The sequence below is a fragment of the Thunnus albacares genome, chromosome 8, assembly GCF_914725855.1.
Source record: "Thunnus albacares chromosome 8, fThuAlb1.1, whole genome shotgun sequence".
Taxonomy (NCBI): Eukaryota; Metazoa; Chordata; class Actinopteri; order Scombriformes; family Scombridae; genus Thunnus; species Thunnus albacares.
Genome location: NC_058113.1, coordinates 22,198,180 through 22,213,770, shown reverse-complemented (window position 1 = coordinate 22,213,770; position 15,591 = coordinate 22,198,180). Strand labels below are relative to the sequence as shown.

General features: G+C 36.0%; 1 protein-coding gene across 1 annotated transcript; it reads left to right on the top strand.

The window, feature by feature from the left end:
* Window positions 1–12,057: 12,057 nt before the first annotated feature.
* LOC122987281 (carcinoembryonic antigen-related cell adhesion molecule 6-like) lies at window positions 12,058–14,797 on the top strand. Its single transcript, XM_044359073.1, has 5 exons — window positions 12,058–12,104; window positions 12,262–12,591; window positions 13,314–13,589; window positions 14,133–14,381; window positions 14,760–14,797. The coding sequence occupies exons 1-5, from the start codon at window positions 12,059–12,061 to the stop codon at window positions 14,795–14,797; spliced, it is 939 nt and encodes a 312-aa protein (XP_044215008.1). The 5' UTR covers window position 12,058.
* The last annotated feature ends 794 nt before the right edge of the window (window positions 14,798–15,591 follow it).

Sequence of the window (15,591 nt, the reverse complement as noted above, 5' to 3'; positions counted from 1 at the left end):
GCTCACTGATGGAGGCCGCACTCTCACTATAGTCAGTGTGACCCGCTATGATCAGGGACCATTCAAGTGCAATGTGTCGAATGGCGTCAGTGATGGATTTAGCCAGCCGGTGAATCTTGTGATTCAATGTGAGTTTATGACAAAGACACTTGTGCTACAAACCCTCTGTGAGTTAAGACAGCGATTACGCTGAGACTCCACACACATCCTTCTTGTTTCAGTAGGACTGGCTGCCACAAACAAACACAATCCATCCTGAATCCTTAACCCTCAAATCTCACAGGCAGCAATTGACAATGGCCTTTTCTGTGCAATAAAATTGCAAGGTCGTTCCTCAAATTCTGAATCCACAAAAAACTTTTATACAGTACTACTAGCAATGTTGTTTAAAAACACATCAACATAATAATTTCCTTTAAGACCAAAAATCCAGGCTGTGCAAACTAGTTCTTGCTAGCTCTTTTTTTAAATTAACTTTTAACTATTTTCTAATCTTCTTAATCATCTTTTCCTTATAATCCCCAATTTCCACAAATAAAGCACTTCTGATTTTAGATAAGGAAAGCCATGAGCCCTCACAGATTTGAAGATTGAGGCTCATTTGATTATATTTTCAATAAATAATAGTTAAAAAAGGAAAAATGTGAACCTGCTTAAATTGAATTTTGTGTCACATTACAGATGGACCTGACAGTGTGAACATTGTGGGACCGGAGTCTGTACATGTTGGAGATTTTACAATGCTCCACTGCTCCTCTATGTCTGTACCTTCATCGACATTCACCTGGTTTTTAAATGGAAACCCTGCCAATGTTCATGGGGCTATGCACATCATACCATCAAGCAGAACCTCTGACAGTGGGGAGTACACCTGCACTGCTGTGAATACTGCTACAGGGCAGAGTCAAACAGTGCACCATAAGTTATCAGTTTTAGGTATGTTACACAAAAAAGGAAGTTGCAGTAAAATATATACATCAATACAATACTATATATTTCTCGGTGTGACAGATGTTTATTGAAAGAAAATGTGAATAATTTAGAATCTACCTTTTTTCAGATTTCTCAGACTGTGGCTGCTCAGCTGCTGTTGGAAGAGCTATCACTGTAACAGCTTCATGTTGTCTTGTTATTGCAGTAGTGAGTGGGATAATTGTGTATTGTCTAATACGAAGGAGAAAGTAAGTATCAAACAGTCTTTGTTATTTTTGTTGGAAAAGGCTAGAATTATCAACCTTAATTGTACATATGCACAAGATGTCATAAATATGATGCCTCACACACAAGAAGTAGTTTATAATACAGCTTTATTAACTAAAATGACATGATGCATTAATTCATGAACAAATGCATAGTTGAAGCATTGAAATATTTCTTCATGTGAAGTAATTTGCAAACTGCAAAACATACTGTACGTTAACTAAATTCTTCTAGTTCTAGTACTTTTTGAGGCTACATCTGTTTTTGTGTTGACTGCATTACATTGAAAGGTTTAATAATTTAGTCTTTGTGCACATTTTGAGCGTATTTAAGGGAGTGCACATTTCCAGATCTATGTCTTTAATCCAGGGCCCTACTGGAATATCTTTGTATGATTTACAATTTTAAAAACTCTGTATTTATCTTATACTGGCCTTTATGCAGCACCTGAGTTCAGCCTCTGCCTGAAACAGGTCGTTTTAGCTCCTGTCTCTTTAAGGTCCCCCTCCTGAGGAGCCCACTCTGTTCTGATTGGCCAGCTCTTAGATGCTCCCCCTTGGCAGACTTCTGCCAGCAGGCTACGTCAACAAACCATGAAACAAACTATAGTAATAGGATTTCACTACTTCTATTCATTCTTTACTCAAAATTTCAACTTCTCAAATATCCAAAGTATCCGCAATGTGAGAGTGGACAATGCAAACGAGACATGGAAAAACCTTAGCAACAACCTTAGCAACCAAGGTTACGGAAAGCCATTTATAGACATGCGTGACAAGCTGACATCAGCCTGTTGGCAAGGTACAAGTGGGTAGCTCCCAGTCTGAAAAGTGAAGCCAATGCGGAAGTGCCTGAAAGCTGCATTCTTTCTAATGGCCAGCAGGGGGTGACTCCACTGGCTGCAAAAAGAAGTCAGATTGTATGGAAGTCTATGAGAAGATGACCCTATTTCTCACTTGATTAATTGTTTGATTGTTTGATTGATTGTTAATAAACACTTTCCTAATGAGTTTATCGTCTCAATCGCTAGTTTCAAGTCTTCTTCGATATTGAAATAATGGCCCCATTTAGAGTGAAATAGACGATAAAGCAGCGTACGCTTTAGAGCATGGTTATGTTGTGATTGACAAATGACTACCATGTCGACAACGTTGATTAAATAACGTAACCATGGCGTAACCCCAGATTCAGTATAGAGTATATGGCATAGCTGCTGCTATTTCACAGTGTGTTTTCAGTTCATGAGAGTTAATTATAACATTTTGGTCACCTAAAAAAATCTTGTTCAGCGTTTGGCTGTTATAAATGCGATGGTCAAATCTCTAAACTCGAGGCTTCAAAATGGCAGTTTACAAACCAATGGGTGACGTTACAGTGACTATGTCCATATTATTTTACAGTCTATGGTAAGGTAGAAAAAAATGTCCCAAAGAAGCGTTTAGAGCAGGTTGAAGCCTGGCCTTTGACTTGCATTGATCATTTTACATATATACATGTTTATCATAGATGTTCAATATCAACAGCAAATAAATAACAGAAAACCATAAAAAGCATAATATGTCCCCTTTAAATTCTCTCACTTTTTTGAATTTGACATCTCCCTTCCTTTTATCTGAGTATTTTCACTGACCTTCTGGCTTTGAAACCCTTTTTCACACTGTTTTCCTGTGGTTTCTAACAATTTGTCCTAATATGGATGAACAAAATGATAAGAACACCTTTCATCATAGTGCAATCTAACACAAAAATACTACCACTACAGCCTCATAAATTGCAGTAAAGTTGACATAAAGTAATTTATTACCACACATTTCACAGGCCTTTGTATTGGATTGTCTTACCAAAATATTAACTTGGAATGAATTAGGTAGGGAAGGTGTGAATTAACCTCTTCATATTATAATCTGTCTGTTTTAGCTGTGGAGCTTCCTGTTTCTTTCCATTTACTAACCTTAACAAAGCAGGCCCATAATCTAATAATAGTTAAATGTTTAACCATTATAGCTCAATAAAGTCATCATCTGGTAACACTTTCCTGCTGATAAGTGGACATCAATTCATGTGTAACTTTTAATCCATTTAACATTATTGAACAGTGACAATTCTTAATGCCTAACTGAAGTAATGCAGGTGTATGTCTAAAGTTTCATCCAAACACAACACACTGGCCTAATATGGAAGCTTTAGGAATCTGACTGAAATACTTTGAACTTTGAGTAACATCTGGCCTCTTTCTATTATTCAGAGTCATCAGTAATTATCCAGCACATCAAAAAGGTTAGTATTGATCTCATTGAAGATTATCTTGTCTTATTGTGTGACGATGGACAGACTTGGTTTTCAATCATTTTAGAAAATGACCTAATCAATCATCTGACTCAACAATCCTCTCTTTTGACTACTTAGAAAAGTTAAGTGGGAAGGAGAAACATTCGGACATGTATAAGATGACAGAAAAGGTGCAGAACAACTCATAGGCTCTTCCTTTGAAGGTGAGTTTGAGCTTGTTACTCTGACTGAATGAAATGGAGAGAATTTATTTTTAAAAGGGAGAATGCCTGTTTTGTTGTCTAAACTTAATTGAGAGGATCTATGTTATATTGAAAATATTGAATTGTATTATCAATTTTATTATTATTATTACATTTTTTATAGTAGATTTATTTCACTATTTTTTGGTTCAGAACTAACGTCATGCTTTAGCCCAACAATTACTGATATTTTGTTAGCATATTGTTGATCAAAATTGAGTCATCTTTCAACCAATTGTCTAATTGTAAACTTTTCTGCAACAGAAGTGAAACAAGAAAACACAAGAAGTCTTCTACAAGTTCCTAGACCAACCGTCTCAAAGATAGACATCAGTGTTATTGTTTTTTATGTATTTATTCATGTATTTATTCATCATGCAGAATTAGTTTAGAATTATCACTTAGTGTATATATACTTCCTATAATACAAAATATGTAAATTGTTTAAAAATAACTAGTATCTATTTTAAATAATTATCAAAATAAGTGTGTCCTTTGTTATGCAAGCCATGTTATGAATATACTGTATGTGTATGTTTAATAAACTTTTCCAGACTAACCATTGGTTGTTCAGTGCCTTCTGTATCATACAGCCTGCATCAAATTATACGTGATTATGTTCATACCAGTTTTCATAATTACCACAGGGCTCAATCAAAGCAAAAATATTTCCACAGCTAGTTAAACATTCATCAGTACAAATGATAAGATGTTACTATCACTTGTGCCACAATCCAAGCCAACGTGATCATTAGAGAGACCCTATTAAGATGGAAACAAATACAATGGAAAAGTCATCGTCAAGTTTCACCATCATAAATCCACATAAATGTAGGACAGGCAGCAACATTCACCTGTTATCTTCTTTATCTCTTCTGGGCCACTGGGAGCAGCACATCAGCACTTCACTCATCTCAACAACATGCCCAATCTTTGTAGATGCAGCCAGCTGCATTGCTGTCACTTGTTGTGTTTTAAAAATGAACACTGGCATTAATCTATCACTCAACATAAACTACCACAATATAAATGTTGCAGACTATCTGCACTATAACAAGACTAAGAGTCTGTGCCGTGCTCATGGCTCTGTGAGGCACAATTTGTGGTGGTTTGAACTAAATGCCAAACACCTGCATGCTAACATGGTGATTGAGCATGTTTACCATGTTCACCATCTTAATTTAGCATGTTAGCGTACTAACATTTGCTAATTAGGACTAAATACAAAGTATGAGACTGATGGGAATGTTATTGGTTGTCAGGTATTTGGTCATAAACCAAAGTATTACAAATACTATGATAAATTAAACATTTGACCTAATTATGGTGCTAGATGGAGAGTGAAGAGATCATAAAGGTTTTTCAAATTCAACCTGAGGAGAAGAGGAATATCTGTACCAAATTTCAAGTAAATACATCCAGAAGCTATCAAGACATTTCACTCAAAACATCAATGTCAACCTCATGGCACTGCTAGAGGACAAGTGAGAGGATCATCACAGTCATTAGGATGCCTTCTCTGTACAAAATTACATGGCAATCCATGCAGTAGTTGTTGAGATATTTCAGTCTAGACCAAAGTGGTGCACTGACCGACCATCAGACAAAAGGAGGGACACCACCATCTGTAGAGCGATGGCACTAGTGTGGCTAATAATTGAGTACATTTATCTTATTCAAGCAGACATGGGCACACTTGATGGTTTATAAATTTGCATGTCCTCAATTTTTTTTTGTTTTCACAATGGTCACAATTACTAAGGTTATACTGAACACAAAGCAGAACTTTCATGCTAAAACTAGCTTAACATCAACTGTGGGCTGTTGGACCATTTGTGTAGTGAGTTATATTTCCCATTCAAGTCATTAAAGTCATTACCTTACCTGATCTTACAAGGCAGATGCCCAGATGTTAGTCAAATAATTATCAAAATGGTGAGCAGTGCTTCTCCAGACTCTGCTGGAATCAGAACGTGTGTATGTTAGTGAGTGTGAGTGTAAGATTTTTTCTGCCTATTTTAAAGTGGTTGACTTGTGACGAAATCCAGGACAGAAGCTGGCGCAAATTGCTCCACTATACGTATCTGATAGCCTCATTCAGCAGAGTTTATAGTCTGTTAACAATGCCAAATTCCCCTAGGTGATTATAAAATTTTTATTTCATTGAATGTTACTGAACTAATTTTATCTTTAAAGTATGTTAAGTAATCATAGGTGATAAAGATAGGTGGTAGAGATGCTGATATGAAAGATCTTTTTACTACTTCGTTGTTCATCATCTTTATTTTACTTTTTATTTAACAAGTATTCATTCAGTGTTCTATATTTACTTTTATGTCCTTTATTCTAGCTTTTATCTTTCTATCAGCAGAGTAGACAAAGCAACAACCTTTCTTTCTTTATGGCAGGCAGTACACACATTTCACTGTGAACTGAAATTTTATTTCAGCTTGAGAAGTATTAAAAATAGACTTCATCACTTTAAGAATTGTTTCCATTGATGCTTTTTTTGTTATTATCACATTTCTTGCCATACAGATCAACGTAATTGGTAAAAGTGACGTAGTAATGTAACATGCTGAGTTAATATTTCAGAATTTTCGGTGGCTGTGATCTATGCAGGATGACCACCCCACCATTCAGCTAAATCTTTGCTAAGGTGCTGGAAGCATCAGTGAGACCAAACTGATGTACCAAATGCACACTTATATCCAGCAGTGTGTGTGGAAATCTCTTAAGTCAGTGGCTGTGGATCTAAGTTTGGTCTGTACAAGTTTATGTGTCAGATGACATCTGACTCATCTGAAATGTGACATTGGGTCATGATGGGTCAGATGAGTTGGAAACTCATCTGACTCATCATAGATATGAATGTGATTAATTGTATGGCCTGTTGAACTGGTGACCTGTTCAGGGGCCCATTTCATCAAATTTGCAACATGCAAGCTGTGACTTGTAACATGAGACGATGTCTTCTCATATTAATTTTGACTTGTTTAACTAATTAAAAGAAACTCCATACTTACAACCCACACATGAACATGCATGAGCATGCAAGAAGACTGTAGGACTCAAAAAACTTTCTGCAATTTGCAAGTGACAATCATTTGTGAAACAGGGAACTGACAACATTTGTGATCTGCGTGTAAGCAGTGCTTGCAATTCTCTTTTGTGAAACAGGCTTGTTTCCATCTCCTCTGTCAAGTGTATGCTGGAAAACACTTGTGGTGAAGAAAATAGCCATCCTAAACTAGCCAGTCCACTTATGCTTTGAAACTGACAGTCTTCCAGCTCTCAAAAGACAAATAAATAACCCATTTTAAGTGCCACATAATACATAATAAACTATAGGTAATATAACTTTTCTCTCAAACGGTGGAACATTAGTCTCACCTATTAAAACAGGAAGGGAAATGAAGTAAAACAGCCTCAACACTCTACTCTTTAATTTCTTGCTGATTTAAAGCAAAGAGAAATATATTATTTATCTTATTTGTTTGCACATTCAGTATGTCAGTACCTGCTGCAAATGTGACATTTCAAGTTTATGAATTTATGTCAAATACTGATGAATGTTCCAAAAGCTCCAAGTGTGGATTCAGATGTTAAATAATCACACTATCACTTTTGTTAATTATTATTTCTGGGATTTATCAAACAATGTTTCTGATTTCATAATTGATATCTTTGATAAATATTTTATGACACACACAAAATAAATGGACTTTGTCTGTTATTTATTACAGACAGCAACATGTTTTGTATTTGACCCTTAAACAGATGTGTGCATGTGTATGGAGCAGATCAGGTACGACACAAAAGGAGTCATTGAGGCATGTTACTCTGATGTCTTGTCAGGAGAGATCTTATCATCTTTATTATTATTAGCCATTACTCTGACACAAGTAAATTATTAATTTACAAGTGTCTGGCAGATCAGGCCAAGGTCAAAGAACACAATATTTGTCAGGCCAGCTGATCTGATCCATCAAGTTACAACTTAAGAAATGAAGCAATAGCAGTTTATTATCAGGATCATCTTGAAAGTGACAGATGTCCAAATGTCTGGATTCGACCAGGACATCTAGTCGGACCCACTGGGGTCAAAATTTGCTGTTGGGCCTCTGTTGCCTCCAAGCTTAACAGTGCAAACAGCACACCACAGCTTAATTTGACCATGTGTGACATCTGGTCTGAACCAGACAGATTAATATGTTATATTATAGAAAATATAGCATATTAAGTTGTTAACCTGGACATATAGGATGTATAAAGCTGCAGAATACACACTGTATAAATAAACCTTAGCAGAAAAGCTAAATAGGCCCTTTGATGATGGTAGCAGTATATCTCAATATTGCTGGAACATCCAGGGAGGACATCCAGCTGACATCCAGCTGATATCCAGCTGACGTCGACACAACTGTCATTTTGGAACTATTTTTGAACCATTACGGGATGTCTTGAAGGGGCGTTCAGTGTTTGCAAGGAAGCAGGTACGTAACATTTAAGTATGGACTTTTGTATTTTCAAACTTTCCAAGTTTAACAGAAATAGGCTGATACATTGCTGTGTCTCTATTTGCTGCAGCCTGTGACAGATCTAACAGTTGTTATTGTGTTTTCATAAGGAGAATGATGGCTGCAGTTATAGATATAGATATAGATATATATATCAGGCTATTACTGTTTTTGATCTATACAGTAACATAGATTAACACTGTTTTGTTGTGACCTTATGTGATTTCATTGGAGCAGGAGATAGAAGATCGCACAACGTAGAAATATCCAGTAATGGTTATATTGCAGCATTTGTTTTCACATTTTGGCACCACTGAGTCTGTTTTCCATCTTTCTATCTGTTTTTATCCTTATACTGAATTATGAAACAAATCAACAACAGATAATACACACAAAGACAATACATCTGACATAAGAAACAAATGATAACCTTTGATAAGAATCTCTCAACACCCGATCACTTGGACACATAGAGGTTCCTACATCAGTCACTGATCAATTCATCCCTGTGCTACAAACAAGAAGGAATAATTGAGTTTTAGTAGGATTGAACATTAAAATAATTTAAATAAATGTCAAACGTCAAAACATTTTGGAAATTAATTAGTGAACACAGTGGTGCCTTCTGGCAACATTTTATAGTTCAAGGTAAAATTTAGAAAATTGTTCAATTTATTATTTTATTTTATCAGTATTGTGTGTTGCTTTCTTCTTTTTTCTGTTTGTTTTTTCTGTACCTTTTTTTGTCCTTATTAGTGTATGAGTTTTGCAACTTTTTGAATTGTGCTATATATTCTTTTCAATTATTGTTAAATTATATGAAATTAAATTGTAGTATACATAAATAGAGAAAATATCATAGAAAAGGTTTAAGAAATCAAAAGATCACATTCACATTCACATTCATATTAAAAAGGTGTTTGAAGTTTTCTCATTATGCATTTATGTCATATATTCTGATATGCAGAACAATGACGTATCTCTGTTGTAAAATATTAACTAATTTAGAAGCTAACAGATAAGAACTGGCAGTAGCTACACTCTAGCGGTCACAGGTCAACCTTGTTGAAAGATCTAAAAGATTGTAACTTCTTAGACTTTTATTCTTTCCTCTCATCAAAATCAAATTTACAGGTATTGTATAATCTACACAATCCATATTCTTTCATAAATGCTCAAATGTTAATTGTTCTCACAATCACAAGGTTAAACATTTTTTACAACATTTCCAAATCATGAGGGAAATTTTAAAAAGGTTTGACTTGTATTAGAAATATCCTGTTTGATGATCAAAAGACAGAATTTCAGGTTTAAATATTTTATTTCTGTCCCTGTATACCTAAAAGTTATATCTTCATAAATGAGAGTTTCAGCATGCACTGTTTATAAAAGTGTATGAATGGTTATTTTAAAACAAAAAGAAACCAAATCCCTTCACTCAAATAAAACATCTGCCATGATAATCCATCAATTACACACACAAAGTCTTAAAATTGCTTCTTATTTTGGCAGATGCAAGAAAAATAATATAGACACTCAATTTGTTCACTACTGACAGAGTCATATCTTGTAAAAATGGGTTTTATTTACAGACAATAGCCAAAGAATCCATTCTGAGCTCATAAATACCTCTGACACAAACTTCTTCTGTATTTAACTTTACCATAGTCCAGTTTTGAAATTCAGCTTCATAAAACTTGAGGTAGTGGATATACTTTTGATTTGGGAAATTAAAAAAAACATATTTTTGCCTTGCGGATGTGTATGAAATTTTTTGGACTCTTCAGTCCTCAAATTAAACACATTTTTAGAAATAAAACTCAGGTCACAAGTAGACATTGCTTCACTTTTCATTGAGAAGTCCTGCTGTCGTTGAGGAATCAGTCACTCAGCCCCTAATGAGCCACATTACATTACCTCCATTACTCCCAATATACAGTGAGACAAGTGTATTTACACTGAGGGTGCCACTTACAAAAGCACATTGTTCTGTTGGTGACACATCCCTGACAGACGTTTCACCTCACATACTGTACATTCTCATGTCAGGAGTTATAGACACATATGACACATTGTCAATACCTCATTGTTTCAGCTGATTTGATCTTTGTGTCACAGCCATCAGGCAGAGACACAAAGCCATGGCACTTACCAGACTGTGATTTGACCGAAGTTTATTAAAAAATAGCAATAATACACAAAAATATAAGGGTCACAATATGAAGGACACTGTATGCAATATTTCCCTTTTTTATCAGTTTATAATTCAATGTATCTGTGGACATGAAAGCAAATAGCGGCCTGTTTGTAAAGCTGTCTGAGGGAGGCTGAGTGTCTCCTGGATGTCTTTGATCCTCCTCTTCCTCAAGGAATGCTACAGCTGACTGCTGCTTCTCAAACATGACCCTGTAAGAGGCCCAAAAGCACTCACTTAAGAGCTCATAAAATTGATGCACAACACCTCCCCTTTAGCCCCACCACCACCATGACTCAGCCACACATATACATACAATACAGCCTAAACATTTATACTCATGCCTAATCTGATAATAAATAAATTGACTCTTGGTTGCTTGGAGTGGTGATGACCTACCAATTTAAGCTTTTTCAGCTCATTAAAATTGTATTTGTTGTCCTGAAGCTGACGACATCATCTTGGAGGCTGATATTTGAGGTTGAATACATGTTGCTTAATTAAAGCAAAACTAATGAATGACTCTCAATCTAAGGAATCCACAGGAAACCGTGTAAAAAGGCTTCCCAAAGAGATCAGTAATAATACACAATACCTGAGAGTCAGCTCAATTTTACATTAGAAATACTCAACAATACTGCATGTCTGAGCTCCTGTAGCTCAGTATTATCCTTCTCAGACCAGTGGTCAGCCTCTCCAGAACTTATGAAACTGGCTAAATATGTGTACTATGTGTGTTTTCAAACCTCTTTTATGAATACCGGTTTGACTAGCCTGAAAATGCAACAAAATACATAAACAAAGACTACAGTAAATGCACTGTTTGGGTCATTTGGAAATAAATGCAAATCTAATGAAAAAAGCTTAATTTGATGCACAAAGAGAAGAATCACACACAGGTCTGACAGGAGAGGCGGATCGCACAACACAGACTGTTTTTATCTACAACTAAATTCAACATAAAGATGTTAATTAATCTTTGATTAATTGATCTGGAGTTAATAATAATAAACTGCTGGTCAATTAAACGTCAAATTATCATATAAATTTGTACATGCAACACATTCTGTATCATAGAGGTAAACTTGTAGCGTAAAAATTATTTTATGAATGAGGCCTCTGGCAGAGTAAAATCTTCAGTAAAATCATTAAATTAAATATAAATATTCACAGCTATACTGTATGATTACCAAGATCATAACGAGGTCTGTTGAGCTGTTAAATGACTTTTATTTGCATCTTTGACTTTTTATTACAACTTCTGTTACAATTTTGTTGTCAAAGATTTAAAGTAAAATTAGAACCAGGAACAAGGAATTGGTTGTTCCTTCAACACAAATGGCCACCATTCACTTGATCAAAGGGCATTTCTACAAAACCAATTAGTCCAACAACAACAGTCCATCAAGCTGGACCTCAGTAACTCTTGACTGAACATATTGTATACCCGCAGGCATTTTGCTGTATGTACACAATGGTATCGTAAACACTGTGAGTGCTTTTCATTACTGAGTGGGAGGCTGAAGTCATTCTTGTGGCTTTGGGTGTGGAACGATAAAAGAGCAGGAGCACTCGAGACTCCATGTTTTTGACTTCGGAGAGGACTGTTCACCATGGACGAGAAGATGCTCAGGACTGCTGTGCTGCTCATTTTATCAGGTAGACTTAGATTCACATGGTTTTAATGGAAAAAAATGTTTTTTTTAATCTGAATTATTGAGCTTTTGTCTTAGTGTAATAAACAAGATCTATTATTTTGCCAAACATTGAGACCATACAGTACTTTCTGCAGCTCTTACAGTCATTTCTTCTTTAGGTTACTTAGGTATATGTGTGGGTGAGGGTATCTTACCCCCGGGACCTCTAAGTGGAGGTGTGGCAGGCACAGTCATGTTCACCACCACCCTCAGACCTGCTGAGAGTCCATTCTCCTCCGTTAGCTGGAGCTTCAGAGGAGGGAACATCATCACCTCCGCAGAAGGCAACCACACTGGGGCCGGATACGCCAACAGGATTTCATTAGATCGAGCCACAGGGGCCTTGGAGCTCAGGAACCTGGTGCTGGAGGACAGCGGGGAGTACACAGTCACCATCATACCAGACGGAGAACCACAGAAACAGGGAAAGACCACACTGAATGTGTATGGTGGGTTTAATGTTTAGAATATTAAAAAATCATGTCTGTCATTTGAAAAAGAGTAACAATTCCTCTAAAATGAGTGCTTTCTTCAAAGCCCATTTTATTAAATTATATTAAATTAGATAAAACATTTTTGTATATTTTCTCAATCCTCTGATATAGTACAGTTAGTCATTCATGGTGGATACAATATTATAATGCAATATCTAATGTAATCCAATACAGTAAACCTACAATAAATACTACCTTTATCAAGCTTTTATTGCATTTAATTTTTAATTCTATGTATTTTTAGACCATAAGGTATTGAGTAATTGTATATCTAATCCAATTTATACATTTATATGCAGTACAGCTCTTTGTAGTTTTTTGACATTGTTGGATTAAAAACGTAAAATGTTGAAATTTTATTGGGGAAAATGACAATTTTCGGCTGACAATAAAAAAATGTTTCTGATATTGTTAAAATAAACAAAATGCTAGTGTTTATGAATACATCCATAATAGTTAATGCCTTTAAACAACTGGAATAAACTTTAAGGTGGTGATTTTTGTCATTTCAATGTGTCAAAAAATCTACATAAAATGACATGGGAGTGTTTTTTGTGTAGCCAATTTAAAATCTAAGTTGATCAGGAGCAATATAAATTGATAACAACATTTTTACTGTGTGAAAGCATCATTTTTTGTTACCATTTTCAGTGGACTGACACTCTGTTCTCTGCCAGCACTGATATCAGGCGCCACCATTCGCAGCCCCGCAGCCATCCTGATAGAAGAGAAAAGCTCCACCAACCTCACCTGCGAGGCCTCCGGCTCCATCAGCACAAGAGTGTGGATGAAAGATGGCCGTCCTCTCAATCCCAGTGATAGAGTCAGTTTCTCCATTGACAACAGAACAGTGTTCATTCAACCTGTCAACAGCTCCAACCATGGCACCTACCAGTGTCGAGTCAGCAACCCAGTCAGCACCATGACTGTGGCCCATAACCTCACTGTCAACTGTGAGTACACTCACTGCTCACTGTAGGTCTGAAGTAGTTTATAAAGGGCTGGTCCCAACAAAAAAAGATCATAGGTGTAATTTTAATGTGAAAATGATATGTATATGTTATATAAAAAGGAGGGGGGGGGGGGGGGGTGAATAGGAGACCTTCTTTGGAGTGATTATAATTTTTTTTAGCCATTTTAAGGGCATTTAGGTACAGTTCTGAACTCTCTAGCTTAAAGGGAACATATTATGCACATTTCCAGGTCTATAGTTTTGTTTTGGGGCTCTACTGGAATATCTTTGCATGATTTAAAGTTCAAAAAGCTCTTTATTTATCTTATACTGGCTTTTTATGCAGCTTCTCAGGTCAGCCTCTTTCCGAAACAGGCTGTTTTAGCTCCTGTTACTTTGCAAATGGGGCGTTCACCTCAAGTTTTGGAACTCTGACCATGTTTAACATAGACATCTGATATTATAACAGTATATAAATGACAGAAACTCACTAAAAGAATGTTGTGCCCCCTTTACATACTGCATATTTCTCTTCTCTGTGCAGTTGGACCACATAATATATCAATTACTGGACCCTCAGCAGCTCCACCTGGCCAGAAAGTGATACTGCAGTGCACAGCAGCCTCGGTCCCACCAGCAACCTTCAGCTGGATGTTGAACGGCAACGAGACACATGTTAATAGCTCCTTGTACATCATAGAGAGGTTGGGGGCAGAAAACATAGGAAATTACACCTGCACTGCCAGAAATATGGTGACCCTGCAGGAGAACTCCACAGTTTTGAACTTGAGAGGTAAGATTTCACTTTTGAAATTGGAAAGTGATGTATGTCTTCATTTGTCAATAACATATAATGGTCATTTTGTCACTAATACATTTTAATGCCAAGTGACATTTCAAGTGATGGTAATTGTTGTCTTATTTACTTCATGAAGCATCCTGCGCTGCTCCCTGCTGGTCGCTGTCAATGCTGGTGATCAGCTCAATGGGCCTGAGGTGGTTGATGTAGCTGATAATGAGCAGGAGGTGACAGGTGAATTTAACAATTTATGATACATATGCCCAATAACTCACATTTAAGCTCCTTTATCTTTTTATTATTATTATTATCACATTTATTTAACATTTGTTCATGTTTATCTACAGATTCTTGCCTCTTTGCTGTGTTTAGGTTATGATGGTGGATCCTGTTTAAAATCAACCAAATGACAGATATGTAAATATCTGTGTCAAAAATTAGTTTTCCAAAGTAATAAATATAGCATTCACCTGTTAAAGGTAAAATAAACCTGTTCCTTCACTGTACAGTAGATGTCAAACATCCCAGGCTTGTGTGATTATTTTGGAAGAAGCTGATTTTTAAATCCTTCAGATCAGCAGTCATGAGTACTACTTGGACACATGTTATGCTATCCTGGCTCAAAGGTAAATCTAATCATTGTGTGGATATGCATGTGGGCTCTTTGCATATGGTCCTTCTTAACAAACAGAGGGGAGCAGCATTGTATGTTGTTTATTTATAAGGCTCTTCTGCAAAAACTGCCTAGTTACCTCTGCTCTCTGGTTACACTTAAATACAGTACTTATAATGTCCAATCACAGGACATTTTAACATTAGCTGAACCTCATATTCACACTGAACTTAGAAAAGGTGGCTTCAAATACTATGTTTTTTTTTACTAAGCTTTTCTTAATTGTGAAAAATGTGTAATGTATGTCTGTGAATTATTTGTCTATCTATCTTTACATACACATATACAAATATGGGGAGGAAAACACTGGAAAAATAGTTTAATTGTTGTACATATTAGCCTAACACAAGCAATACAAATTAACAGATTGTGTTTTTGTTGTTTGTTTTTTTTAACTAATTATTAGTTGATTGTCAAACATGTTGTTTCAGTTCAAATTTGGTGTATCAAATTGGGGCCACTTGACAGCAAATTCCTGGGCTGCTTTTTGTTGCCAGTCCACCTCTGGTCACGCTACTCTAGGTGTCCAGT

Bases quoted from the DNA above. Each gene is read 5' to 3' on its own strand.
- LOC122987281 (XM_044359073.1), top strand. From the start codon at position 12,059: ATGGACGAGAAGATGCTCAGGACTGCTGTGCTGCTCATTTTATCAG. The intron at 12,105-12,261 runs GTAGACTTAGAT...TTTCTTCTTTAG, and splicing joins TGTGCTGCTCATTTTATCAG to GTTACTTAGGTATATGTGTG. The intron at 14,382-14,759 runs GTAAGATTTCAC...TGCTGTGTTTAG, and splicing joins CACAGTTTTGAACTTGAGAG to GTTATGATGGTGGATCCTGT.